At 46.3% G+C, this 24,820-nt stretch overlaps 3 protein-coding genes and 2 long non-coding RNA genes across 10 annotated transcripts; 2 read left to right on the forward strand and 3 right to left on the reverse strand.

Moving 5' to 3' along the window:
- Positions 1–1,227: 1,227 nt before the first annotated feature.
- LOC115246824 (uncharacterized) lies at positions 1,228–5,534 on the reverse strand. 2 transcript variants are annotated; one of them, XR_003885914.1, is made up of 3 exons: positions 5,106–5,534; positions 3,933–4,138; positions 1,228–2,072 (listed from the first exon to the last, which is right to left on the reverse strand). It is a non-coding gene; the product is annotated as an uncharacterized lncRNA (long non-coding RNA). The 2 variants fall into 2 exon arrangements; XR_003885913.1 differs by lacking the exon at positions 1,228–2,072 and having other exon boundaries at positions 3,445–4,138.
- zbtb40 (zinc finger and BTB domain containing 40) lies at positions 4,909–10,566 on the forward strand. 2 transcript variants are annotated; one of them, XM_011617039.2, is made up of 12 exons: positions 4,909–5,021; positions 5,836–5,988; positions 6,432–6,859; positions 7,087–7,289; positions 7,517–7,736; positions 7,814–8,122; positions 8,228–8,434; positions 8,774–8,938; positions 9,098–9,312; positions 9,394–9,556; positions 9,632–9,843; positions 10,062–10,566. In XM_011617039.2, the coding sequence occupies exons 2-12, from the start codon at positions 5,837–5,839 to the stop codon at positions 10,254–10,256; spliced, it is 2,469 nt and encodes an 822-aa protein (XP_011615341.1). In that variant the 5' UTR covers positions 4,909–5,021; position 5,836; the 3' UTR covers positions 10,257–10,566. The 2 variants fall into 2 exon arrangements, with proteins under 2 accessions (XP_011615341.1, XP_011615342.1); XM_011617040.2 differs by having other exon boundaries at positions 9,394–9,550.
- A 1,669-nt stretch (positions 10,567–12,235) lies between these two features.
- Positions 12,236–14,395, reverse strand: cyb561d1 (cytochrome b561 family, member D1). 2 transcript variants are annotated; one of them, XR_003885919.1, is made up of 4 exons: positions 14,121–14,395; positions 13,851–13,888; positions 13,000–13,574; positions 12,236–12,829 (listed from the first exon to the last, which is right to left on the reverse strand). XR_003885919.1 is itself a non-coding variant. In XM_003976140.3 (3 exons), the coding sequence occupies exons 1-3, from the start codon at positions 14,275–14,277 to the stop codon at positions 13,068–13,070; spliced, it is 702 nt and encodes a 233-aa protein (XP_003976189.1). In that variant the 5' UTR covers positions 14,278–14,395; the 3' UTR covers positions 12,236–13,067. The 2 variants fall into 2 exon arrangements, 1 of the variants encoding a protein (XP_003976189.1); XM_003976140.3 differs by having other exon boundaries at positions 12,236–13,574.
- Positions 14,396–15,286: 891 nt separating this feature from the next.
- atxn7l2a (ataxin 7-like 2a) lies at positions 15,287–24,640 on the reverse strand. 3 transcript variants are annotated; one of them, XM_003976141.3, is made up of 10 exons: positions 24,320–24,640; positions 23,462–23,530; positions 20,139–20,466; positions 19,705–19,952; positions 19,543–19,625; positions 18,713–18,915; positions 18,390–18,570; positions 18,071–18,192; positions 16,002–16,935; positions 15,287–15,504 (listed from the first exon to the last, which is right to left on the reverse strand). In XM_003976141.3, the coding sequence occupies exons 1-10, from the start codon at positions 24,447–24,449 to the stop codon at positions 15,487–15,489; spliced, it is 2,316 nt and encodes a 771-aa protein (XP_003976190.2). In that variant the 5' UTR covers positions 24,450–24,640; the 3' UTR covers positions 15,287–15,486. The 3 variants fall into 3 exon arrangements, with proteins under 3 accessions (XP_003976190.2, XP_029682320.1, XP_029682321.1); XM_029826460.1 differs by lacking the exon at positions 23,462–23,530 and having other exon boundaries at positions 24,320–24,639; XM_029826461.1 differs by lacking the exon at positions 24,320–24,640 and having other exon boundaries at positions 20,139–20,492; positions 23,462–23,518.
- On the forward strand, positions 17,447–18,672 carry LOC115246829 (uncharacterized). The gene is made up of 2 exons (XR_003885920.1): positions 17,447–17,579; positions 18,346–18,672. It is a non-coding gene; the product is annotated as an uncharacterized lncRNA (long non-coding RNA).
- Positions 24,641–24,820: the final 180 nt, after the last annotated feature.

Raw genomic sequence — 24,820 nt, forward strand, 5'->3', positions numbered from 1 at the left:
TAGTTTGGAATGGATATTGGGGAGGAGGAAATTTTCCTTTCCTTGGTCTCAGATTTCCCTGTGAATTATGTTTCACACACGTCAGACATGTTCTACAAAAATTTTTTGAATAAGAATTGAATCCATAGGTTGTATAATGCTGCTGTATCTGTCCTACCATCCCTCCTGTTGAGACATGTGTTACACCATGGCTCAATATAGCAGCCCATTTATACTGATTTTTTGGTAGGATAGATTTTCCTGCTGGTCATACATAGATTATTCTTTTAAGGTTGCTCATTTTTCTTTGATGAGCCATCTACAAACAAAAATGCTCCAGCTTTTAAAGGTTGATCTAAATCACTTCTACTTTTTGCAGTTTGTTCAGCTAATTCTTGGCAGTGATGTGGTTCTCCGTCATCTGTTTTGTGCCTTTCCTATGTCTTTCCTATGGCTATATCTCTCAACTTACTTTGTTCCATCTATGTCTCTCAACTCACTTTGTTCCATCTATATGTCTCTCAACTTACTTTGTTCCATCTATATGCCTCTCAACTTACTTTCTCAATTTCCAGGTTTGTCTGCAACTCCAGAATATCTGTAGTGCAGAGTTTGCCGGAAAGATTCAACTTTCTTCTCCACCTTTCCTGACTTATTTTCCCCGAACCTTCTGCATCTCCTTCCACAAACTTTTCATCCCCCTCAAGTTCGACATCCTTTTTCTTGAACAGCGGCATTTTGTACTATGTGGTCTCACAGAAAAGTTCTCTGGCAGTCAAAGGGAGGACACTAACACAGCCTTCTACTGTGCACTATCTGCACAGCGGTGTTAGTTTTAAGGGATGAAACCCGTCCTTTGTCCCCTGATCATCAGTACTTCGTTTTCTTATGAGGCAAAATAATAAAACACAGGACTAGCAGAGTTCTCCTATCAACTCTTTCAATGGCTTAGTCCTCCATTCACACACAAACACAATTTCCTATTTTCTTAACTTAATTATGGTTAATTAAGTTATAACCTACTTAATTAATGGCTAAGTATAAACAACACTATAGAAGCACTCGTTTCCACAGCCATAGACATTGCGATTACAGCTTTCACACAGTGTGGAAGAGCACATGCTACAGGGTCAAGTTTAGACGAGAAATATGCTATTGGTTTCATTTTAGTCCCACATTGTTGAGCTAAGACCAAGGTCATAAAATGTCCTTTGAAATCAACCATCTGAACAAAAGGTTTGCTGTAATCTGGCAAGGCTAAAGCTGTGCTCGACACTAAAGCTTGCTTAATGTCACGGAAGGCCTTTGCTGCGTTTTCAGTCCATTTTAGTGAAGAAGTCATTTTTAAATCTTCTTCATACATCATTTTTTGCAACGGTGCTGTAATTTCAGCATAATTTGGCACCCAGTTGCGGCAATAATTAGTTAGTCCTAAAAAGGACATCATTTGCTTTTTAGTTTGTGGTTTTGGAGCTTGCAAAATAGCTGTTTTACGGCCTTCTATGATAGTTCTTCCTCCTGCACTCAGGTTGTGACCCAAGTACTTTACTTCAGTTTTGCACAGCTGTAGTTTACTTTTGCTTAGTTTATGGCCTTCTTCTGCTAAATGTTTAAGAAGTGCTATGGTGTCTATTTTACATGCTTCTAAGGTTTCAGATGCTAATAAAACATCATCTACATAAATCAATACTTGACTCCCACTGGGAGGGGGGAATTTAGCCATACTTGCTGTCATCATCTGAGAATAAATAGTTGGGCTTTCACAATAACCTTGGGGTAATCTGGTGTAAGTGTAACGTTTGCCTTCATATATGAATGGATTATTTTTAGTTCGCTCTTTTATTTCATCTTGTAGGGCTGTTATTTGTTGCCTTCATATATGAATGCAAACCAAAACTGACTGTCTTTATCAACAGGTACAGAGAAAAAGGCATTGCTGATATCAACTACAGTTAAAACTTTAGCTTTCGGATCTAAAGAATTCAGGAGCGTATATGGATCTGGAACGCAGGGAGCTCTCTGTATTACTGCATCATTTACGGCTTGTAAGTCCTGAACCATGCGCCATCCTGCAGATGGAGTTTGTTTCTTTACTGGAAAAATGGGAGTATTACATGGTGAATCATCACACTTAACAAGAACTCCTGCTGTGACTAGATCATTTATTACAGCTTTGATGCCCTCACGAGCGTCCGTTTTTAATGGATATTGCCTCACACGAGGCCTGTACTCGGTTTTAGGTCTAATTTGTACTGGTAATACTCCTTTAATTAATCCTACATCAGAGGGTCCTACTGACCACAATTTAGTGGGTATTTCTTCAAGCCAATCTTCTTCTTCCTGTGTCAAAAGGACATCAGCCATGATTTAATCTTCTAGAAAATATCAACGTCGTTCATAGTGGATCATGTCACCGTTGTTGTCAGTCACCGTCAATTGCACTCCCAGGTCTGCTCTCACAGACCAAAATAGTGCTTTCCTTGTCAGACCTGTGGAGTCACTGCGCCATGTGTTAACTGATGTCGCGACCAAGTCTTGTGCTGATTCTCCGTTCTGCACCATTTTACCCAAATCAGTCCACCTCTTATCTTTGCTTTTGTACAACGAGATGTGTGGGGGGGGAGTACGATCTATACAGCTCCTTTATTTGCGGTCGGAGGGTTACTCCTGCCACTGATGTGCTTGTATCATCTGAGTAGATGTAGTTAACAGTAAACACAGTAGGAGTCACCCTTTTCAGTTTCACCTCATAGTCTGTCTCTGGCCCAAAAGTCTTTTTAAACCAAAAAGTCACATGTAAGTCATTGGAGGGTCTAATGTCTGTGGTGCATATGTTGGTGGCAATGCACACGATTCACGCAGGTCAGGATACAAGCCTCCCACCCCTGCTGCTCTCTGTTCTACATCCGCTTCCCCTTTCTCTGCCGACTTCTCTGTTGCCTGCTCTGTCTGTCTGCGCTGCGCCTGTCTCATCATCCTCTTTCCTGTGGAACATTAACTGTTTGTTCTCAACCTCGTCCTTTCCCTCCTTTGCCTCCATTTTCGACTTACTTTGTCCCTTCTCTCTCCTTAACGCTATCTGTAACCAAAACTCGGTATCCTCATAACCGCATTTTTTTCATCTTTTTTCGGATTATTTTTAGTTCGCTCTTTTATTTCATCTTGTAGGGCTGTTATTTGTTGTGAATTTAGCTGTCCTTTGAACCCATAATCAGTTATCCACTTGTCTAAATACGCGAGTTTCTTTGGATTTTGTCCGTCGATGAATTTCCCATCCTTACACCGGAATTCATCTCTTTGCTTTTACTTGTCCCCATTTTTGGAGGATTTCGATTTTTACTTTTAGCTCTACCTTTTCTATCTGCTTTTTATTATGATTCATTTTATTATTTTTATTTTATGGGTTAACCTTATCCTAATTTACCGGGGGTTTTTTTTGTTTGTTTTGTTTTGGGGTTTTTTGTCTTTTTATTAAGAATTTGGTCCAGTCTTGCACATAGGGTGACCTAAAACTGGGATGTTGATCTCAGTGGGGTGATAATTAATCAAGCCGTTGTGGTACTTCTCACTTCAACTCTTTGGAGTGGAGAGTCTTGCCTCTGCATCCACAAGGGCCTTACCACTTCCTGTCCCACTGCTTTGGTATGATTGAAAATACCTAGTAGTATTTAACAATCCTTTCACACTCACAATCACTCTTTTGGATGATTTGTCGTGACTTAATTTCTTTTTCACGTGGCCAGGACTCCCTCGCCCTGCCTTGGTACTTCCCTTATTACTCTTGTTTACCTGCCATTGACTAGTATTCACAGGGTTTGTTTCTCATTGCGTCTCTCAGAGGATTTTCGGGTTCCTCTCTCCCAAAACACTGCCTTAGTGTCTATCGCAATTTTTACATTAAGTCCCCGACAATCATCATCACACACACACTTCTTAATTCAAGACATGCTCACCACTGTTGTCTTTCCTCCTGGAATTCCGTCAACCGTCAGGGTCCAATCAGTGAGCTGAAGCAATACCCTCCCGAAAAGGGTATCTTAGGTCGCTTTGAGGCAGCCTGCCGTGGCCACGGTCTTTCCTGAGGTTCAGCCTCACCTACTGGACCCTTCAGGTGTGTTGGAATCCGGCTCGAAGGACCAAAATGTTAGGTTCAAACGACCTGAAACACGAGAAACACAAATGAGGCAAAGACAACAGTTTTGAATTTTACTTGCAAGGAGAACGGAGAGATGTGCTCAGTTACAGATCTCCAACACGTTCTGCCGCACACCTCCCGCCATCCTTCTTTTATTGGAATTAGGAGGTTCCTAGTTACAGAAGTCCTTCACTGATTTGATAAGCTTATCTCGCAAACACGCAAGCACATTCTTCTATATCAGACAGATTAAGAGAACATCTCCTGGGTTAGGCCCCGCAGCTCTGTCTCCAGTCAATGCCACTTCTCCAACAGCCGCCGCATTTCTGTCGCCCTTGACCAGAGAAGTTCGAGGTGACATACCAAGCATCATGAACATTAAGCATTAGCAAATAATAAGAAACATTAAGTAATGAGAGACAATATAACAAGGATAAGGAATATAACAAGGTGAAAGCAAATAAGAGATAACTTTAATATAATGGATCTAACACTGACTGACTCACTGACTAACCGAATGCCTGATTGACAGAATGTTCTGTAGCGAGGGAAATGTTTTCATCACTCCAGGACTATAAATGGCTGCACTAGATATTTATTGGTTCTCTCCCCCAATCCCCATGATACTGTTTTGCCCTTGTATTTGGTTGAAACGATTATCTCAATACATTTACACGGTACACAACATTTTTTCTGACCCCTGTTGAGGGCTTTTAACGTCACAATTGTTTGTCTGGATCTTCACCGTAATATTCACTCCGTATTTGAATCTGCGCGCTGATCGCAAATGTCCCCACTCGCGCTCCGTAGGCCGCACCTCCATTTTCAAAGTGTTGAAGCTTTATTGCGCCTCCACACACTTTGTCTGGCCAACGGTTTTAAATAAAGAGACTTTTGAACATTCAAGGTAAAGACGTCAGAATGGAACCCAGGAACTGCTTCATTGCCCTGCGACTGTGTTTAAATTCCAAAGAAGCTTGAATGAAATCACCTTATCCCACAGTTGTGCTCCGTTCGTGCCAATTATCAGCTGTGGCTAAAGCTAACAGTGGTTGTTCCTGGCTAACCGATCTTTGTGATGCTAGTTTTGCTCGCAAATGTTTTTGACAGAGCTGTGAGAGCAGCTAAAGACATAAAACATTCAAAGGACGTGCCTTGTGGATATAAAAGGATACCACTCCAGCTTATAGATCGTAATAAATTAGTCTAATGCGGTTTCAGTCGTATAATGATTAGTTATGATTGTGGTAACTAAGACGTTCTGGTTTGGAACAATGAGAAATGGAAATGCATAAAATCAAATGAGATTAGGAGAAAGTCAGTGTGCAAGCAATAATTTCAATTAATGCAAGGAAAGGGTCAATAATACATGTTTAATTTTGCTGTTATAATTGCAGATTACTGTCATTAGTGTATGTTCAGGGGTAAATGACATATTCTAGTGGGGCAATGACATGTCTTAAGAATACTTTGGTATTTTGATGATACAGTTTCCAACCTGTTGAAAGCATCTTTATTTTTGAACCTTCACTAGTTTCAGGAGAACCAACAGCCAGTGAAGATGTCTTCGCCGTTTACTTAGACAATTACAGTGCTTTAAGACAAATGAGTCAGATTTAGAACTCAGTTGTATCATTTTAGCATCCAAACAAGTTAACCCCGGGATGACCTGGGGTCCTGAGGACACAGGTGTTGCACTGACATTAAAATGTGTGAAACAGGATGATGGAGCTGCCCAACTACAGCAGTCAGCTGATGCAGCAGCTGTGGACGCTGAGGAAGGAGGGCCAGTTCTGCGACTGCACCATCCTGGTGGGAGAGACCCCCCACCGTGCTCACAAACTGCTGTTGGCTGCCTCCAGCATGCTCTTCAGGTATCCCTCCTCACATTTTCAGCCTCACCTGCTGCTACACCACTATTTATCTAAAAGAAAATTACCCCCAGTCTCTGTCGTCTGTTTTTATAATCATTAAAAAATACTTGATAATGTGTGGAGACTTTTGTGGGACTGAACTAGAGCTCCATGTGCCCCCTTATAGTAAATGAATGAGAATATCTCTGCTCTGATTTGATGTGGAGAAATGAATATGAACAAAATCCTAGAACTCTACCTCTCACCTCATCAGTGACTCTTTCAGCCTGGTTTTATTTTCTTTACTTTGAGCTTTTGTTCCGTGTAATTTTTACCCCCCCCACCACCCTCAAAATAGTCATAGAAAATGACACTCCTGACTGATGAATGGCTTCTGTTGTTTGTGCCTCATAAATGTGTAAGAAAAGGTGGATTGTAGCAGATGTGTGATTTTTGTACATCAGGTCTCTGCTGGAGGGCTCCGACACAATCACCATCGACACCACTGTGGTCTCCTCGCAGGAGTTTGGCTGTCTGCTGGACATGGTCTACACCGGTAAGCTGCCCGTGGGCAAACACAACGTGAGTCGCATCGTGGCAGCGGCAGACAGCCTGCAGATGTTCGATGTGGCTGTGGGATTCAAAAAAGTTCTCACACAACTGGTGAAGCAGCAGCCTCCGGTTCAGCTGGTCTACAGACAGACCCCGGACCAGACTCCGACCCCAAACAGCAAAGCTCAGAGTCAAAATCCAGAGCATTCTCCACTAGTTGATGTGGCGAACATGTCTCTGGACAACACGGAGCCGAAGAAGGAATTCAGCGAGAGTCACCATGAAGACAGAGAGGAACCTGGATGTAAAAGGACCAATCTAGAACCTTCAAAGTCCACAGGTGAGTATCAGCAACAATCAGGATGTAAAAAGAAAGAGGACGTGTTTGAGCTCATATTTTACAACAGAACGCTTTCGTCTCTTTTAGTTTTTGTTCCAATTTCATCCAAAACATTCGGTGGGGTGGAGATGCTCAGGTCTTTAGTGTCAGAAACTTTAGAGGAACAAACCTAATCTTTGGCCCAGCTCCTTCATCAGACCAATACCGGTATGTGCCTATGTGTCCAGAGCCTGAAGCAGCTGCATCAGACAGTGAAGAAAACAACACCGCCACCACCACCACCACCACCACAGCTGAACCATTTGAACAGTCTCTCGCTGGTGTTGAGGAACAAATCCCTCAGCTGGTGAAGCTCCTGTCAGGCGTGCCGTCAGTCCAGCAGCTGCTGAGCCAGGCAGCTCAGACAACTTTAGATGAACAGGAGAGACAGGTAAAACAGGTCCACCCTGACAGATGATTAAATTCCGTAGACATGATTAGGAAGGTGCGACATCAGAAGAGGCAGCCTGAATATCCTCCAGGGAAACAAAGAACTGTAGAACGATCAGAAGCACAGAAACTGGAGCAAAGAACCTGCAACAAAATCCTAAGTTGCATATGTTTGAAGTCAAGTCTCTCTGTTTCCTTCTGTGTGTGTGTGGCGTTGTGTTCTGTCAGCTTGTGTGTCAGTGCTGTGAGGAGGACAGTCAGGATCCCAGCTCGGTGTTGGAGAAGCTGAGCAGCAGAGTAAGGGAGGGACAGCTGGGACGGACAACATTCCTCCAACTGCTGGGGAACATCCAGCAGAATGTTCCCTTGCCGTTCCCCCCAGAGCTGTGCTCACTGCTGGAGGAAGTCCAGAAGAACAGGCAGGAGCTGCAGGAACCGCAAAGACCAGGTGCAAAGGAGCCGCCTTTCATGCGAGCATCAGCAAAATGAAGATGAACTGTGATTCAAATCTGTTTGTGTGTCCAGATGAAAAGGACGATGGTGATGAGAGTGAAGAGAGAGAGGACGCCAACCCTCCCTGTCCATCACCCACCTTCAAGCTTTTCTCCTGCCGCTGGTGTAAGAAGAACTTTTCTTTCAAATGCCGGATGTCGGCCCACTTGAGGCGCTGCCCTATGTCACCCGAAAACCAGAAGCAGTGCCCCAAGTGTCCCACCAAGCTCCCCAGCCAGCGCGCCCTGAAGAAGCATCAGGTGGACGCCCACTGCGGCAGCACACCGCTCAAGAAGAAAGTGGCGTGTGACCTCTGTGGGCGGACCTTTGCTCACCCATCAGGTCAGACCCCACACGGACCCCTGTGGTGAATATACTGGTCCTTCAGCCATCTTTTCTCCATGTTTGTTTGAAATTGAATTGTGGTGCCACCTTGTCTCATTCCAGGGATGATTTACCACAAACGCACTGAACACTTTGACGAGAAGCCATTTTCTTGTGACGAGTGCGGTGCGAAGTTTGCTGCCAACTCCTCCCTCAAGAATCACATGAGACTCCACACGGGGGAGAAACCATACTGCTGCAAACACTGCAACATGAACTTCAGCGTGGCTGCTGCACTCGCATACCACACCAAGAAGAAACACTCTGAGGGTAATGAAACAAACTCACGGGCCACCTCCTCCACCTCCTGTCATATAGACAACATAAGCCAACATATCCACACCTCTTAGTACTGAACAATGGGCTCCACTGCTGCCCATCTTTATTTCATACCAGTCACACTAAATGATTATATATCATGAAGACGTGTTTCCATTTTATCAATGATTAAAATGAGCTCCGGGAACCCTTGAAAGCAGAAGGCTGAAGGCCTCCTTTCCTTCTGTTTGGTGTATCTTTACATCCTTCCAGGTCTACTCTTAGGTTCTCATCTGTAACAGGAAGAGGCGGAGCCTTTGATCCGTTATCTTTTTGTCTGTGTGTTTGTAGGGAAGATGTATGTGTGTCAGTATTGCAAAGCCGAGTTCGCCCAGTCGATTGAACTGACGCGACACGTGCGGACGCACACCGGAGACCGGCCTTACGTGTGTCGAGAGTGCGGTAAAGGTTACAGCCAGGCTCACGGACTCTCTATCCACCTCCAGACCTTCCACAGTAAGAGAACACACAGAACTCCCGCTGGCACTACCACATGTCAAGTGTATAATCTCATATTCACACAGGACAGGCAGGATCGCTTCTATAAAAAGGAAGAATCTAAAGTGAATAAAACCATTTCTTTTAAGGCATAAGAAAACTATTCTCTCCCGTCAGACCTGTCTGAGCCTCACGACTGTCAGAAATGCTGTCTGAGTTTTTCCACTTTGGAAGAGCATCGTCAGCACATGCAGGAGTTCCATCCCAAAGAGTTTCACAAATGTCCCACCTGTGATAAGGTCTTCACCAGCTCTGCTCTGCTGGACAAGCACAAGAGCACACATGTAGGAAGCAAACCATTCAGCTGTGACCTGTGCAACAAGTCTTACCAGGTAAAACACACCCCTTGCACACGCACAGATGATGGGACTGACCCATGCCTACTTCATGTTGTCTTGCTCTTGTTGCCACAGCAATTATCAGGTTTGTGGTACCATAACAGAACCAACCACCCAGAGGTGTTCGCAAGCCACACCTGGCAGCTCAAGACTCTGATCCAGTGTGACGTCTGCTTCAAGTTCTTCCCCAACGCAGCCACTTTGGCCAAACACCAGGCTGCTGAGAACAAGGGTCAAGGTCACACCTGGTCCCTGATGTTTTATTCCTGTTAACCAGCATCCACTCACAAACTTCTGCTTTCCTGTCATCCAGGCGCAGCAGCACACTGTCCTTACTGCGCGGCTGTGCTGGGCAGAGAGGATGAGCTGCAGGAGCACATCAGTAGTCAGCACCAGTGTGGCGAAGCACTGGGCTGCCCTCTCTGCTCGGCGCTGTGTCGCTCCCACACGGAGCTTCAGGAGCACTTGATGTCAGCACATGTGGAGCAGGAGAGCGCCGAGGAGCCCTCCGCCACCTCCCACACAGTGAGAACCCACAAAACACCTGTCAATAATCAGCTGTCAGCAAACAGTTGTTTTAGCTTGATTACTGTCGATTGGAATAAGCATGCAGCCAATAATCAATACACCTCTAACAGGGGAGGACATAATTGGTCACATGATCAGGTCATGATTACTTTCTTCTCCATTTTGTACAAAGTAAAAAGAATTAAACAATATTGCTATGCTCTGTCTGTCTTCAGACGATGTCATCAGACATAACAGGAAGTGGGGAGGCGGGGACAACCCTGAGCGACGAGCAGGCCCAGTCGGTGCTGGTGTCTCTGTCGGAGACATCAACAGTCAACATGGTGGAGGTCAACATGTACGAGCTGCTGAACAGCTCAGTTTCCTTCATCTCTCAGGACAAACCGCCACATCCAGGGTCTGAGGTGTGAGTCCCCACGACGTCCTTGCCAAGGTTTTCAAGTGGAGTCACAAGGAATAAACCGATAGCTGGAGACTTGTTGGTTGCCCTGGCAACGGGGCACAACGAGCGTCACTCATCCGTCTCAGCCATTGGCACGGCGATGAAGAACTGTTGTTGGGCCACTGAAACAGTCACATGTACATCAACAGTCCTCTGGTCTCAACCTCTGTGGCAGCGAATGTCACATTTTAGGTTTTCTCTCTTTTCACCTGTTACTGTAGATTCATGTTTAAGTTTGTGCAGAAAATGTCTTCTGCAAATAAAGAATCAAGAAATGAGTAAGAGTTGTTATTGTGCTTGTGCATCCAGCATCAGTTACCATGGTGATTTGACCAGGCACACAGATAACCTGCATTAAGATAGCCCACTGCTCTGGCTTTATCCGAAGGCTTGGTTCAGATCAATCTCAATCTTTCAATCTTTATTTATATAGCATCTTGTTTCAAGGCGCTTTCCAGAAACCCAGGGCCTAACTCCAGACAAGCAACAGTGGCAAGGAAAAACTCCCCTTTAACAGGAAGAAACCTTGAGCAGGACCAGGCTCATGTAGGGGGACCCTCCTGCTGAGGGCTGGCTGGGTAAAGAGGAAGGAGAGGAGAGGGAGAAGGAGGGGGAAGAAGAGAGGAGAGAGAAGGAGAGGGAGAGGAGAGGCACAGAAACACACACAAAAATACACTATACAATGGGTCAGCGGGGCCGGAGGTCATCATGCAGCTCTGAAGGCGGCGATACCTGTAAATAAATAGAGAGGGGGGGGGGGGGGGGGGAGAAGCAGAAAAACTACACAGGAATCATCATAACTAGTCTGCTTGATAAGGAGGAGGAAAGGAGAGGAAAGGAGAGGAGAGGAGAGGAAACCATGACCCAGTGGGGTGACAGAGGCCTGTCAGGTGATCATGTTTCCGGACCCCGGCAACCTTGGCCTATAACAGCATAGCTAAGATGTGACCTAATGATTAGACGACCCCCTAAGTATGATAATTTGTCTGTCTATGATAGTAACTGGAACTACAGAATTAGTAACAATAAGCTTTTTCAAAGAGGTAGGTTTTAAGTCTGATCTTGAAAGTAGCGATGGAGTCAGCCTACCGTACCTGGACAGGGAGCTGGTTCCATAGCAGGGGGGCCTGGTAGCTAAATGCTCGGCCCCCCAGTCTACTCCTAGAAACTCTGGGAACCACAAGTAGACCAGCATTCTGAGAGCGGAGCGGTCTATTGGGCTGGTATGGTATCACTAGCTCCTTCAGGTAGGATGGAGCTAGGCCTCTGAGGACCTTGTAGGTCAAAAGAAGGGTTTTAAAATTATTCTAAATTTAACGGGCAGCCAATGAAGCGACGCCATTACAGGAGTTATGTGATCTCTTTTGTCAATACCTGTCAGAACTCTGGCTGCAGCATTTTGGATCAACTGGAGGCTTCTTAAAGAGTTGTTTGGACACCCTGATAATAAAGAATTACAATAGTCCAGCCTGGAAGTAACAAAAGCATGAATTAACTTTTCAGCATCATGCCGCGTCAGTAGCTTCCTGATCTTTGTGATGTTCCTCAGGTGAAAAAAGGCACTTCTAGAGACTAATTTAATGTGTGTGTTGAAGGAGAGATTTTGATCAAAACTTACTCCTAGATTCCTCACAGAGAGACTAGATGTTAATGAGATACCATCTAGAGTGATCATATGATCTAATCTATCCCTGAGAGGTTCAGGACCAAACACCATGACCTCAGTTTTTCCACAGTTAAGGAGGAGGAAATTGAAGACATCCAGGACTTTATGTCTTTAAGACAGGTCTGGAGCTTCACTAACTTCTCTGTCTCCTCTGGTTTCATGGATAAATAAAGCTGAGTGTCATCAGCATAACAATGAAAATTTATCCCATGCTGCCGAATAATGTTCCCGAAGGGAAGCATGTATAAGGTGAAGAGGATTGGTCCAAGTACAGAACCTGGTCCAAGTACAGAACCTGCCTGGAGAAGAGTTTTTATTCATGACTACAGTGTCAAACCACGAACATTCTGTTACAAGATCACAAAAGTCCTCAGAACAAAGTTACACAATCGTTGGGAAATAATTCCAGTGGAAGGCAGAATCACACCTGCTTTTTCCCTGAGTTGAATGTGCCAGGACAGGACCTCTCAGTCATTTTCTGAAGGTCTGAAACCAGAGCTGGGGCCCCTTTCAGTAGGACTCTTCCCTCTCAAAGCGACACATGGCAGGTCGCACCATCATGTTTGGTTAGATGAAGGGATCGTCAGTAAACAGTCATTTAACAACCGCTGTTATTTGCCCCAGCTCAAAAGAGCAGAAACATATCACATTTGGAGGAGCTTCTGCCTGACTGTTGGTGTTTGGCTTAAAAGCAGCAGGCTCATCCTGATGGGCCAGCTCTCAGTTTGGTGTCTGGTGGTTTTCTTTAGCGGTGTCGTTGGGCTCAGCTCAAAACAGCAACAATAAATCTGTTTTCCAGACTGGGGCATTGTGTCCAACAGTGTCTGTCATCATGGCAGCCTTTTCTTCAGAGTCCACATCCTGAGCCGGGGATCCTAAGAGTTGCAAAAGCCAAAAACTCAGAGGACTTTTCAAAGACCTACTTGTCATATCTGTCGTTCTGCACTAGTTTGCTGCTTGAAGAACATCACCATCTCCTACAGTCAACAGTTAAATTGTCCGTTTACGTGCGCAAACCTTTGAGGAGTCCAAACTCATCTCAAACCTGTTGTTTGACACAATCTCCTGATGAAAGCTCTGCAACTTCTCTTGAGCAGGCTTCACGTAGCAGTTCTAGCAGGTGACCTTCTTGCGGGGTAAGTAGGAATTTGTGATCTGGTTCATCACCACCAGGGCAGGGAAGAGGGGCAACAGGAACAAGGCCCACCATGCTACGCCTTTAACTGTGGCCTGGAACCAATCTGAGAACATGGACAAGACTACGGTCATGGTGGCCAGCAGGTAGACCACCAGGCCACAGGTGGCGTGGTAAAGCTTCAGTCTCGACAGTGAGGAAGACAGGCAGGACAGTTTAGGAAACATGACGCAGATACCACAGGCTGCCTGGAAACCTGTGGCCACCAGGGTGCCGACGCCCAGCAGGCTGTGCCAGGAGACCAAGTGGGGGTGCTCCGACAGGTTCTTGCTGGCTATCATAAAGCACAGCCCTGTAACTCCAGATATCAGAACCAGAGCCTGACAGAACCAGTGGAGGCGGACTTTGAACTTTCGAGACTTGCAGCAGAAGGGAGACGCTTCGGTGGAAAAAAGGAGGATCCCTTCGGTCATACAGAGGCAGTACTGCAGAGACAAGAGAGGGACGTTCCATTAGACTGTGACACCAGCCCTCAACTACAGTTCTGACACAAGGTTTATGAGCCTAGAAGTAGAAGATATCAGGACAGCTGAAGGTCAATGGTCTTCTTTGGGATGTGCATCGACAACAAATGTGACCTCCTCCATAGCCAAGTGCTACTGTTGTCCAACGTTACCCTAGCAACCATTCCCTCTAAAAATCCCTGTTCAGAGCCAGAACAAGGCAGAGAAAAATGGAGTAGGAATGAAATCTGAACTTACTGCAACCGACATGAAGACTGGATGCCAAGAAAAGAGGCCTGCAACACACAACATCTGTTATACTGGGACAGAGAGGGGAAATGACTGGTTATACTGGGACAGAGATGATGACTGACTGATTATACTGGGAAAGGAAGGGGAGATGTACTGGTTATACTGGGCCGTAAAGCTAAAATAAATAAATAAAAAGATAAATGGAATATAAATAAATATAGCGAACCTGACAGGGACTGTATGAAATACAGTAAGGCGAATAAGACACAGGCTTACTGGTTCCGGGTCTGGACATGATGGCGATGATGGTGGTCAGACCGATACCGGTGAAATGCGCCGCTGTCACGGCCGCCCTCCGAAGCCACACGTAGAGCCAATACTCCCGCATCCCCAGGCCTTCTCCCACCGGGCTGTACTCCACAGCAGACGGCATACCGTTGACCCAGATGCCCGGAGAACGCACCAATAGGTCACCGAGAATCCTGAACTGACGCCCCGGAGCACCGCAGCAGCTCCATAGCCAGTGACACTAGCAGCAGGAAGCTGAAGACGGAAGCAGTGAAGCTAGCAGTGATCTACTTCCGGAGGATAGAAACCAAGAAAAGTGGGTTTCGGCCCTCCTGTTATTTAGAAGGCTTGTTGTATGTTTTTACCAACCTAACCGCGGGATTTGATGTAACATTTTCGGTTATGTTGGTGAGAAACAGTAAGCGGAAGTTGGCAGTGCTCCAGAACTACTTGGTGTGGACCCTACCTTCAGAACAACTCTTGATGGTCCGGCTCCACACCGACGAACCTCTGATGTTATTTTCGGTTGATGTCACCCCCTGATCTACATTTTACTTCCTCCCTGTCGGACACAATTGGGACAGCAGATGTCTGTCCCAGAAGAGGCCATGCACTGAGAGGTGGACAATGGACATCAGGGAGTCCATAGTCAGCCTTGTTCTTTCCTATTTTACAATTTTGTCAAATTGGCAACGTTTCCAAGCTCAGCACAGATTGAATAATGTCCAAATGTTCATGTAGAGGACGACAGCTCCATTTGGGGCTAATCTGGATGGATGGTAACACAGGACATTTGACTCTGTCTAATTTAAGGCTCAAGTGACCAGGCTGCTAAGGAGTAGCTCCTGAAGAATTTTACTTTGAAAATACATTTCTGTCAGCATATTCTGTGTGTATCCTAAACTCCTGACAACAGTGGAGGACAGCACTGGTGCAGCTCGCTTAGAGCAGGAAATACTCAAGCGGTTTAGCCAGTGCTGAGTGGCCCTAGCTAGGTATCTCCTCCTCCGATATGAAAGCATCCTGCATTGTCCTAACTTCCTGTGTCTATTTCAGGCTCATTCGACCCAGACAACAACCTTTTCACAGCGCCGCGGCAACATGCTATTTTCGTGCAGTTTGAAAGGGGGCTATGAAGACACAGAAACAAGTCATAATTTCATAAACCAACATATTTAATTTAGCAGCATAACCGGGTGGTCTTTGAGGTATTTCTAGATCCATTCTGAAGTTGATCTCACTCTCCCAACAGCAATCTTTGACATTCATCCCCTGACAGATCCATAATCTCTATCTCATACGCTGTTCCGTCAGTCAGCCCAGCTCCTCATCGTGGCTTGTAAGGCAGGCACACTTAATGGTGCAGTTTTGGCTGTGGAAGAAAAAGAATTAAATGTTAAAAATAAATAGCTGAAGTGCTAAATCCACACTGAACTATACAGCAGGAACCTGGCTGCTGTATTTGACAGTCAACATGAACCTTGTGTCACATTTCTGCCGCTGTATGTACTTCCTGCTTGTTTATATTTGTACATATAAAGTTAGTCTGTGGTGAAATAGGTTATTTAAGTTTCACAGGAACCAAAACCAACTCTATTCCTGGTGTATTTTCTGACTGCTCGTATCATGGAGGTCTGATTCAAGACCTGAGGAGCGGCATTTGTGCTGGACTGACGAGAAGCATCCTTGATTTTGATCAGCTGATCCTGTTTCTGAGTACTGTTCTTTAACAAGTGCAAATGGACTCATCAGTTCCTGACTGACCGGCTCAGAAGATAAGGAGGCACCAGCTCTGTGGCTCAGCCACTGCCAGGCTCCTTCTTTCCTACATTTTCAACTGAAGGTTTTGTTTCCTATACTGAGACTCACCTTCGACGTGCCCAGCTTCTTGTCCACGCCTCCAGTCAGGCCCCCACTCTTACTGTCCTTCCAGGGGTAGAAGTTAGCACGCGGTGCAGAGGAAGGGGCAGAGCTAGAGGATGAAGAAGAGGGAAGACGGTGCACTGAGGGCTTGGGGGAGGGAGAGTGCTCATCCGTCCCCCCACTTTTGCGTTTCTTTCCCAGCCCGTGCTGCTCAAAGCCACGCCCGCCAGCCTGCCTGTGCAGCGCCGAGTCCCCCAGTCCACCCCGACTATGGGAATTGTTGGCAGAATAGGGGATGTCTAGGGGTGATGAGTGGCTGAGGTGCGTTTGTCTGTAGGTCCAGACTGCCTTGGTGGCTGGCGAGTGAGAGTCTGAGGCGGAGGGCTGGGACCGTGGTTTACTGCTGGGAGAAATCGTTCCATTGGTCTGTGCGTGTGAATGGGGGGATAGAAAGGGGAGTTTTGTAGAGGCAGAGGAGGATGTGGGACTGGAAGAGGGTGGACGGCCCCGGTCCTGCAGGAGGATGCAGTTCCTGTTGGGACCAGAATGTTCCCCCTCCTGGGACGGGGCTTTCCGCTTGCGTAGTGCAGCTGCGGCGGCAGCGGCATCTTCCCTCTGCTTCAGCATCGGCTTGCTGGGACGTCCCGCTGAATTCTTATGTCTCCCAACGCTCAGCTGACACACCGCCGTGGGCTTTTTATGGAATGCCAGATGGCCACTGCCCACAGAGTTCTCTGACTGCAGGGTCCCTGAAGACACCCCAGGACCACAAGTGGTGGAGGAAGACAACAATGTCATTTTATTGGAGGAGCTGACATGACTTCCTGTGCGGATCTTAGAAGACAACGATGAAGATGCAAGGCTTGAGGAGTGCAAAGAGGAAGAAATGGTCTTGACTGAAGGGGGCGGAGCCTGAAGGTCTGTGGCTTGAGGTATTTTTCTGGAAGTAGGAGGAAAATAAAGTTAAAATACTCCAACACTTATTTGGAGGCAAGTCGCAGAGACAATTGTCCAACATTCTGGACAAAGGTTGATGTAATTTTTATTGGGACGTGCAGCAGCTCTGTTTGGGATCCAGAGGAGGCGCAGATATGCGTGGACTCCGAACAACGCTGCAACGCTGTCCTTTACTGATGGACGGGCTGATGCTCCTCAAAGGATCAAACTAGGACTTTACATATTCTGCTCCTTCACTAAAACCTGACTTAACACATTTTCAATCATTTCCATGTGAGCACCCCCCCCACACACACACACACACGTGACACCCTGGTGACGTCACAAACACAAGTGTGAGGTTGTGGATGAACAGCTCTTTTCCTGCCTAATATTTTTTTATTTTCCACATTGGACCTTGCACACTGTAAATATTTTTCCAAGTTGTATTTGCTTGTGTTGATTGTATTTTTCAGATTCGACTCACTAATCCTGGAGATGATTGTAAAGCTGAACACCTTCAACCTGGTGTAGATCAAAGTTCACCTATCCATCCTTGGTTTGGCCTCAATCCCTCACATCTTAAATCCTGGCTGGGTGGAGGCAGCCCATGGGGAGAACTGCTGTGAGGTCAGACCATGGAGGCAGGTTGGCATGATGAACTGTAACATGATGTCTCAGCGCCTCTCTTGCATTTGTTGTCATGTTACTCTGGCAGCCCCCTCAACCACCCCATCATTCTGGCTTTTCGTGAAAAATTTGAAATTATCACATTCTTTTGGTACCAAAGTAAAACCAGATGATTCAAACCCGGACACGAAACAGCCTGCATCAGAATGCTTGTGCCATCACCGAGGAAGCAGATCCATCGGTCATATGGCTGCATGTCCCCCTGGGGACACTTGAAATGACACATTTGTTTAAAATAGCGCACCAAGCTTCTGCTGCAAACCTCTAGGACAGCTCCATGTCTGGGAGGACTCAATTCTAACACTGCACCAGTTGGATCCACCTTCAGAACAAAGATCAGAAATGACCAATGACATCAGCCAACAGTCTCCAGAGCAGAGATCGTCACCTCCTGCCCCATCACCCTACCAGCACTGGGCAGTAAAAGCACCAATGAACTGTGGACGTACTTCCAGAGATGGGTACTAATGTGCTGCTCCAACATGCTGCTGAGCGCTGATCTCAGGTGATGAAGTCTCCTGTCAAAGGTGTAGATTCCATGACCCAAGGCACGGCTGCCGAACGAACACACCTGGAAGGAGGGAGCCGCGTGTTACCTGGATAAACTTGTGCTTTTATTCCACTATATTGATGACTTCAGTTACTTTTTAGTTTTCAGAGTTTTTGTATTATTGATCTTTTTCATAATTTGTGATGATTCTAATGGTAAAAATCTTGTTTCTAGGGATCAGCAAACTTCTCCCAGCTGCCAGAAAAATATCTGCTCACCACTATAGGCCTGGGATGTGCCGCTGAAGACGAGAACTCGTAGTGGTCTTCAGGTCCTTCTGCCTCACTGTCATCACTGGATATTCGGCCGTGGACGAGAGGTGAGGGGGCCCGCAGGCCCCCGTCCTCGGGCCGCTGCCTTTCCTCCTCTGGGACGCTGTGTGATACAGCTGTGGATCGACTGTAACACAAGATCAGCAGAGATACTTGAGCAGATCTTCATAGGAAATACTGTATAAACAAGGAGTGAAAATGTGACCCTACCTGATAAAATGTTAAGAACTGAGAGAGTAATGTTTGCTTTCACAACCAGGCTTACGTACCTGAATGCAGGTAGACTGGCCAGTGGTCTTCTGCAGTGAGGGGCCTCTCTGGACACTTCTGGGCTTGGGGAGCGTCCTGTGGAGGAGCCCCCCTCCAGGGACTGGGCGCCCTTCTCACGCACCTTGGTCTTGAGTTCGGCCACCAGCTGGTCAAAGTTCTTGCTGCGGCCCACCACCTTCCTCCGCTGGTGAATGGAGTGAATCTGCAGTGGGGGAGAATTTTTGATCATCTTAGTTCATAGTAAATGGCTGCAAAGTTTAAATGACTACAAAATACACATTCTTAATAACAGCTTTGTTCCAGCGGTGCCAAAAGTGTAAATATCATCTTCAGAAATCTGTGCTGAACACCTTCAGACCAATAATCAAAAGGCCACTGATCCATACTAAAGTAAAAGAGAGACTCTTATTACTGACCAGAGTGTCGATTGGGCTTCAGGAGAAGCGGAGAAACAATTCTAACCTCAAAACTCTAATGAGAAGGATGGAACTTAAAATCCTCTCACCTGTGTTTGGAAAGAGGTTCTGGGAGCTTCGTTAGGAAGCATATTCGGACTCTGGCAGTTTTTGGATGACTAGAAACTAGTAAATATACGAGGAGCAGAGGAGCAGTGTCCTGCTGTTGATCAGCTCACTTCCTCCTTCCTACAACATCACACATCAGGACTCTGGCTGTGCAGAAGCAACAGCTGCAGGAGCACAACAGCACTGGAAAACCTCAGTCTACTAAAGGATTTCTAAAGAGCTAATCATCTTCCATACAGGTCAGTCACATCCAGTGATGCCACCAATCCACAAAATCACCAGCCAGCTGCATATTGGGAGCTTACATTGCATGTCAGGAGGCGGGTGCAGACTTTCTTCCTTTCAGGGTCGAGGACGCCGCAGTGTTTGTCCAAGTCACACTCCCTCTCTGAGGACGCATGGATACAGTCTGAGCTGGGACGACATTCTGACCACATTGCAAACCTCCTTCCTGTCATCCTACTCACTGGACGCCACTTTGTTGTACGGTCTCGGGGATCGGTGGCCTTGAATGGCAGGCACCAGAGAGGGGTCCTTCCACTGGTTCTGGCTTGGGGGCCTGTCGCTAAGTAAAGATCTAACAGGCAGGGTACCTCCATGTGGCCAGGGAGGATCTCTGAGGGATGCGGGTGGAGAGCTCATGGGAGGCTCCAGGGGTGGTGGCTGCTTGAAGACTGAGGCCTCAGAGGGGGCAGATTTCTCCAGTGGAGAATGTCTGAGTGGTGGAACAGATACAGTTTTATTTTATCACCCAGCACAAGGCTGAAAAAGATGTTCATTCGATCCAGTAGATGGTTTGGAGAGCAAGATGGACACAGATGAGACCAACTGGATGCAAAACTATCTAGACCGTAAACAATCAGTGATAAAACTTTACAACAGTTGAACAGACTCTTCTTACCGGACTCCATCCTTGGAATTCTTGGAGTGTCTGTACTGAGGTGGGGTGGAAGGTGAAGGTGGGGCTGCTCGCAACTGGCTACGACCCTCCCAGGACAAAACAGAAGTGGGGTTGGTCCCGTGTGATGGAGAGTGGCTGTGGGGGGGGCGCTGCTGAGGCTGGGAGCCAGGGGTGGGCGAGCGCAGCCGAGCGTGGAGCTTGGCCAGTGGTCCGTGTCTCCGCTCACAGTGCTTCTCAAAGGCCTGCGGCTTCACCACCTGGCCACAATGACTGCACACCACCAGGAAGAAGTCATCGTGGCCTGGGTACAGGCCAAATATGGACATGTCTGGAGAGAAGAAAACAGGAGAAGAACTGCAACATTGTCAAAACAACTACAGAGACGACAGTAGAAGATCAGAGCCAGGTGTCGGACTCCACATCCAGAGGTACACTTCTGTTTGTCATGTTCTGCACTGATCCATGCCTCTGACTAGGGCTGCCCGGCATATGCCTCGGGTAGGATCAATTAGGAATAGATCACTTACGGGCTGGGCCGATTATTTGACATTTTGACATATCAACATTGGCCTTTTTTTCCTCATCTGACTGCCGATAAGAGATCAAGTTAAAACTGGGTTATTTTGGCTCTGATGCAGCCGCACCTCATCTCCAGCATTGCCTCAACCACAGTGCACGCCAACACTCTGCATACACAGCGCTCACGCACATGTTGGACAGGTGGAAAAGTTCTGTTGAAAGCTCCAGGGAGCGGAAATATAATCCACAGGTGAGTTAAGGCAGCCGACTCTCACCAACTTGTAATAAACATGCCAGTCTTCTACAACTCAACTACTTTTAACACTACCGGGAGCCCAGTACACCTATACACACATAAGATGCAGCTCTGCTCACTCATGTTTGTACAAGTCTGTAAACAAATGGGTTTTTTTTAATGATGTTTTATATTTGGAAACCATGTTTTATATAACATTAAGTATATTTGTAAGGCTGTGGCAGGAATTTAACTCCATAAACTGGTCATATAACCTCATCTAGACCCATTTTGGGCTAAACATACAATGTTATTTTTGTAGTTAAGTTTTTGTTATCATTGCTTTCTGACTGTCGTCTTTACTGGCAAGGTCTTATTGTGTGCACTGTTTGCTAACCAGACGCTTTCTAAATGAATGCAAAGGTTGTAAACAGACGTAATAAGTTTTGCTCCTCTTGGCTGTTGGGACGGTGCCCAGAGAAGCAGGACACAGTCCACCTTCTATTTGTGTTGTTGAAGAGGTGAGCAATTCTTGTTAACATTTTCACTCTTGTGCATGATAGAAAACAACCTGTTTTACTGTTTCCATTTAAAATATCAGAGTTATTTTTGTTTATTTGCACCATAGAGTGCAGAGTCTTATTTGAGATTTGCACAATAAATGTTCCAAAAACAACATTATACCTTAGTTATTATCATTGCTTTTTTATTTTTTAATCAATTTAGTAACACTTTCATCAGAATTTTTAGACTTAAGTTTATATCACGGTGTATAGCGTTTCTGTGAAGGGATTAAATTTAGACTGTGATATGAATTTCAGCCCTACCTCCACCTGAGTTCCAACAATTGCTCTGGTGCAGGTCAAAGCAGCGTGCCCCAAGTGTTACCTTTAACACACGCTGATGCTATGGAATATAACAGGAAGGGAACTACAGGATCACTCAACACTGGACTCTCCACCACAGAACACCCGAGACTCCTGATGACCACTGTCTCATGTGGGAACAGTCAGCTTCTGTTGGCTCGCCAGGCTGCTGGTCTGGTGCTGCCAGAAGGTGAACATCCCTCCTCACAGACATCAATGTCCTTTGTTTTAGTCAATGTGCTAGAAAATGGCAGCTACATCCAAACGCAGCCGGGCCTGCAGCATCTGTTTTCTACCGTTCCGAAAAATGCACGAGTTGACTTTAGAGCCGCAGGATCTTTGGGGCCCCCTGAGTGAATTTAAATAAACCCATCAGATCACGCAAGGGAGCAAAATGGCTATTTCAACAACTGGTTTCCACTAGATCAAAAATTTAATTAAACCTCTAGAGATCAGTCAGGACTGGCCAGATATAAGGTCAAAGTTCAACCAGGACAAACTGAAATCACTTGAGACAGAACTAATGCCACAGCTTAACTTACTGTAATTCAATTACTTTTATCTCACAGTTATACTTCATATTCCACATCACTGATCCGTTGGTTTGTATCCGACGTATTTAACATTCAAAACTTTATTGTCCATCATCGTGACAGAGCTCAAAACGTAAAGGCCACAAAGATGGGGGGAAAAAAAACACATTTAATCCGAAAATGAGACTATGTTGCTTAATTTGTTTAAAGCAAAAATCTGTCAGGTCTTATTGGGTTAAACATAGGTTTACACGTCTTTGTGGTGATTACGTTTCCAGCCTGTCACTATTAATAGAGCATGAAGTTGTGTGAACTTTGAATGAGTAGCGAGCAATCTGCTCAGTAGCAAACAAACATGTCGGTGCAGTGAGACTTGTCCAGAGTAAATGAGACAGAGAAAACACCAGCATCTGCAATGAGGATGAGGTCAAGGATGGTAGCGGGGAGTCTGGATGCAATGTGAAACAATGGCCAATCCCATAGAGCCATCGGATGGAGGAAAGCCGAGGCATCATGTCTGGAAAGCACCAGTCGGAGTTTAAGGTAGAGCCAAAGGTGAAGAACACTGATGACCGTCTCCATGAGACATACAGCAGCCGGGAAGCCCTCAAGGGTGATGATGAATTAACCAATCACAGTTACAGAAAAGGGGCTCTTTTATGAACAAAGCATAACAACAAACAACCAACAAAGCAATATTGTGATCCAACGAACAGGTGCACACAATTCTGTGACTGAACTCACATGGAACCAGGATGGAGGCACCCGCAAACCAGGAGGCCTTCGATCTGACGGCCACTCAAATTAAAGCAACGTAGAAAATAGAGAGACCGATCAAAGTCTGAGGGGGGACACAACTGTAATGTGGTAAGCCGGGGGAGCAGTAGAGGCGAGTGGTGCTAAACATTGTGATGGGAACACACCAGTTGCCTCTCAAAGTCGGTGACCTGAATTTGTGAAACTTGTCTGGTCTATGGAGCACTTTTTCCCCCACTGTAGGTGCTACAACCCTGCACTGGGAGACACATTTGATGGTATGTTCATGTGACAGGAAGTACATTTGCTGCAGCTTCGTGGATCCTTTAAGATGCTGTGGTTGGGAAAACCCAGTAAAGAAGCAGCATAAAGGTCTTTTTTAAAGCAGCTTATGATGACAGTGTTCAGACTTACCATCCTTGTTCAGTGACATGGCCTCTGCACCTTTTTTACCATTCTTGCCACATTCATCTAAATCAGGACCTGAAATGTCACAGATTACAGGCTTGTTACATGGTACACACAATATGTATGTAAAAAAAAAAAACCAAAGTGTTACTGAACCAACTGTTAACATAAAGAAGCCCCGAGCTGTGAGCTGGGCTGGTTTCCAGGTCAGCTGCTGCTGGTGAACATGTGTTCTATAGTGTGAGACGGTTGTTGACGGGATGACCGCTGGATTTGATAGTTGTGGAACTGGGAGGAATGCCAGACAATGGGAGGGCTACCTCTGTCGTGAGATTTCCTGTCAGGAATGTCAGCCAGTGCTGAATGGAGACGAGCAGGCAGGGCTTGCTAAGAGCTTCGCTGCTGTCCGAGGCCGGCTCAGCCTTCACGGCACCAGACTCCTCCTCCGTCGCCGGCTCTCCTGTTAGCCAGCGCTAGCAGGCTAACGCTAAGCTGCTCAGACTTGCTCGCTAGCACGTTAGCTTAGCTTTCAGCGGTAAGAAGTTGCCCCCTTCCGCTCAGATGCACACGCTGCTGTTTCCTCAACCATCAAATGAAACGCTGGCCAGGGATCCGTGATCACAGCCTCTCCACAAACACCAACACGGCAACACTTGGCGACAAATGCTGGTTTTATGTTGAATACAGCGTTTAATGAGAGCCCCGGGAGAGCTAAGCATGTTACCCACCCAGCGCTAGGACCCGGTAGGGTCTTTGTTTGGGTAACATGGTTAGCTCTGCGCTTCATTTGAACAAAAACATACCGGAGCGCCTTCATCAGGCGGCCCCGCGACCATCGCTGCTGGCGCTCGTGTGTTTGCTCACCGTCCGCCGCTGTCACTCCGGCCCGTTCGGTCCAGGTACTCCAGCTCTGACCCACGAATTCATCGAGGCTGGGCACCCGCCGATCCAGAGCAGCCATTACTTTTACTGCGCGTTCACGCACCGCCATCATCACTGCGCGGCAATGGACTTACGTCATCTGCCGCGCTCTCGACAGGATGGGAACTTCCTGCGTGCGCGATCCTGAGACATTCATGCACGCACGCCCCATGATAGACGGGTGGATGAATGGATGATGGACGGACATCCACACGTGTTCGCACCTGCGCCCTTCTAATCCTTGCAAGAAGTTAATCCTCACACTGCAACAGCAGCAACACACCAACATAATACACCTCTAAAAGGTTGTTGTGTGTGTGTGTGTGTGTGTGATCAGGGTAAAGCCTAATCCTTCCTTCAGTCAGTCATTTGTACAAACTGACTTGTTCAGAATGTTCATGTTGTTCAACAAGAACCACAAAAGAAGAGAGAACAGTAGAAGAA

The sequence above is a fragment of the Takifugu rubripes genome, chromosome 19 (assembly GCF_901000725.2).
Source record: "Takifugu rubripes chromosome 19, fTakRub1.2, whole genome shotgun sequence".
NCBI classification, from domain to species: domain Eukaryota; kingdom Metazoa; phylum Chordata; class Actinopteri; order Tetraodontiformes; family Tetraodontidae; genus Takifugu; species Takifugu rubripes.

Bases quoted from the DNA above. Each gene is read 5' to 3' on its own strand.
- zbtb40 (XM_011617039.2), top strand. From the start codon at position 5,837: ATGATGGAGCTGCCCAACTACAGCAGTCAGCTGATGCAGCAGCTGTGG. The intron at 9,313-9,393 runs GTAAAACACACC...TTGTTGCCACAG, and splicing joins TGTGCAACAAGTCTTACCAG to CAATTATCAGGTTTGTGGTA. The intron at 9,557-9,631 runs GTCACACCTGGT...CCTGTCATCCAG, and splicing joins TGCTGAGAACAAGGGTCAAG to GCGCAGCAGCACACTGTCCT.
- atxn7l2a (XM_003976141.3), bottom strand. From the start codon at position 24,449: ATGATGGCGGTGCGTGAACGCGCAGTAAAAGTAATGGCTGCTCTGGAT. The intron at 23,531-24,319 runs GTGAGCAAACAC...GTGACATTTCAG, and splicing joins CGGAGTGACAGCGGCGGACG to GTCCTGATTTAGATGAATGT. The intron at 18,193-18,389 runs GTGAGCAGATAT...CCCTCCTTCCAG, and splicing joins CACATCCCAGGCCTATAGTG to GTGTGTTCGTTCGGCAGCCG.
- cyb561d1 (XM_003976140.3), bottom strand. From the start codon at position 14,277: ATGCCGTCTGCTGTGGAGTACAGCCCGGTGGGAGAAGGCCTGGGGATG. The intron at 13,889-14,120 runs GTAAGCCTGTGT...TGTGTGTTGCAG, and splicing joins CATGTCCAGACCCGGAACCA to GCCTCTTTTCTTGGCATCCA. The intron at 13,575-13,850 runs GTAAGTTCAGAT...TTGTCTCTGCAG, and splicing joins CAGTCTTCATGTCGGTTGCA to TACTGCCTCTGTATGACCGA.